Source organism: Lactuca saligna, chromosome 6 (genome assembly GCF_052625555.1).
Source record: "Lactuca saligna cultivar CGN05327 chromosome 6, ASM5262555v1, whole genome shotgun sequence".
Taxonomy (NCBI): Eukaryota; Viridiplantae; Streptophyta; class Magnoliopsida; order Asterales; family Asteraceae; genus Lactuca; species Lactuca saligna.
This window is the reverse complement of record NC_136422.1, coordinates 45,412,864-45,415,431: the sequence shown is the minus strand read 5'-3', so window position 1 is coordinate 45,415,431 and position 2,568 is coordinate 45,412,864. Positions and strand designations below refer to the sequence as shown.

Below are 2,568 nucleotides of genomic sequence, written 5' to 3'. Positions count from 1 at the left end.
TAAAACTTTATCAAAATCATACACCTTTCCTTAGATAGCACACATGTGTGTCTAAAAAATTTCAGAACTATAAAAAGGGATGTCGTGATCATAGTCTCAATTGTTTAGACATTTTTCATTTCTCACAAGTCCATGTTAGTGTGTCGGTTAACCACACACGCTCCACTAACCACTAACGAATTTGAGAATGCAAATATCACAATTGCTATCTATTTAAAATCTATTTAGTGAACGCTTTTCCTCACCATCATTTTCATGAATCGGAAAGAAACCTTATGACACTCAGATTTTATGGTTCTAAATTCGTTATCCATTTTATGGTTCTATATGTGTTATCCATTTTATGGTTCTAAATTTATGTTTAAAAATGGGAATATTATTAGTGAAAATGGTTAAACCAATTTTTCCATCAAAATATGACAAAAAATATCAAATACAAGAATTCATGAATATATCATACCAACCAAAAATATAGTCATTATTATTACAGGATTGATTCCAATGTGTATAAATAATAATATAGAAATTTCGTGTAATTATATATTCCAATATTAAGTATACGCATGTAACTGTGGATATAAACTAATTATGCTTGAACATCATAGGCAAAGTACGTCATAAAAAGTGGTTTTTAGGAATTCACGATACAAGAGAGATGCCAGCAACGATCAAGTCGTCTGACAAGATTTTGTTTGCTGCTTCCGATGGATGAAACCCATCCCAGAAAACATATTCTGTGGCATTTGCACACGTCCCTGGTGACTTCTCATTGCATAGAAACGACGTCTCCACCAATCCTGTCCCACAACAAGCCTTTCGTGCTTCAAAGAACCCTAAAACATTACAAATAATTTCATTATTATACCATTACATGTATAGAGTACAGTATGCATGCATTAACGATTGTAAGCTTCAATAGGATACCATAATCGCTAGGCTTCTGCACCAGGTCATAAAGAGGTTTGTAGATATCAAGCACCACAAGATTTAGTCCTGACAGTTTGGCCTTTAATATTATAGATGTGGCATTGAGCTTTTTATTAAAGTATTCGGCTACTGAGTTCATCTTGGTGACACATTCGTTGCTATCTTCACCAAAGATTGTAATGGATGCTGGTAAGCACCCAATTGGTGGTAATGTCGATACTCCGATCTTTCTTGCTCCTAACTTATATAATTCCTGTCACAAGTAATCCATTCGTAATCTGTAAAATTATATTAACAGAAACTGAATTCAAATATATAAGTTCTTTTAACCTTGATGAAATGGGAGTAGGCTTCTATAAGGATATCTGAGAATTGGTAAGGTGTGTAGACTTTGTAGAGAAGTGGATTAACATAGTAGTTTTGGACAAAGTCGCTGCTTCCAGAGCTAACAAGGTATATTGAACCTGTGATTATTGAAGTTGCATTGGACTTCCCTGCAAAATCCACCAGCTTCTTCTGGTACTCCTTGTAGTACCCAAGTTGCTTGCTCAAGGGAATCGTGTTCTGATCATATATCAAAAGAACTAAAATGATTATATTCTAAATATAAATTTATAATATCTTGTGAAAAAAGATATAAAGGAAATGTTTTCTTACATATAGCTTGGCGGTTGTCTCATAATATCCTGAGCTACCGGATGCAAAGTTGGCTCCAAGTAAGAGGTTCTTCCCATTGGCTTCTTTGCTTAGTATGGGTGGGGGATATGTTGTGAATCCTAGGTTTTCACCTGTACCAAAAATATGATAATACTTTGACTATAAAAGATAGTCGTTGCAAATTAACAAATGAATGATATGCAAAAAAAATTCAACAAATCTAGTTGTTTTATTATATAAAGGTTTAATACAATGCATGAGACTTTAAGATATATATGGAGTTTTATGGAATTAGAGGAGACTTCACTACATATAAATACTTATAGGACCAATGTTACACTGATGCGTCATATAGTAAGAGAGAGAATTTTTACCAGTAAAATCAGACGCCAGTTTGCCGTTACAAAACCTCCCAGTGGGGTGGTGGTTTATGAAGTCTCTACCATAAGGAGGGAAGTTTGATTTGACAACGGTTTCAAGGTGATTGTTGTTTCCGACATCAACAACCGAGTCTCCGAATATGAAAAGTGCTGGAACTAATGGCTGGCTATTTCCTTTCATACTCGATAAAATTAAGAAACCCATAGCTAATATGAAAATAACATCAACTTTCCAAAATGATGCTTCAATAATTGCCATTTCGCTTTTTGTTTTGGAAGAGGAAACTAGGGAGCGCAATATGTGTTAGTGTACAAGATTAAGAATGTTAGGAGGAGATAATATATAGAGGAAATGGTAATTTTGTGTCAAAAAATAAATATACTTTTTATTGACATATGGTTCAAGTCTTCAAGAAATGATTTAACTATATAGTTTTTTTTTTTTTTTGTTTTGGAGTTCCGTTTACCTTCTAGAAAATATAATTCGAATAAAACCAGAAGAATGATGTTTACATTTATCTAAAACTGAAGTCGACTGAGAATTTTTGTAAATTATAGTTGTAAAAAGTTTAATTTTAATACAAAATGTATCATTAATTGATAT

General features: G+C 33.0%; 1 protein-coding gene across 1 annotated transcript; it reads right to left on the bottom strand.

Moving 5' to 3' along the window:
- Window positions 1-523: 523 nt before the first annotated feature.
- LOC145001006 (GDSL esterase/lipase At5g22810-like) lies at window positions 524-2,267 on the bottom strand. The gene is made up of 5 exons (XM_078960324.1): window positions 1,959-2,267; window positions 1,585-1,715; window positions 1,258-1,491; window positions 925-1,180; window positions 524-833 (listed from the first exon to the last, which is right to left on the bottom strand). The coding sequence occupies exons 1-5, from the start codon at window positions 2,221-2,223 to the stop codon at window positions 640-642; spliced, it is 1,080 nt and encodes a 359-aa protein (XP_078816450.1). The 5' UTR covers window positions 2,224-2,267; the 3' UTR covers window positions 524-639.
- Between the last annotated feature and the right edge of the window lie 301 nt (window positions 2,268-2,568).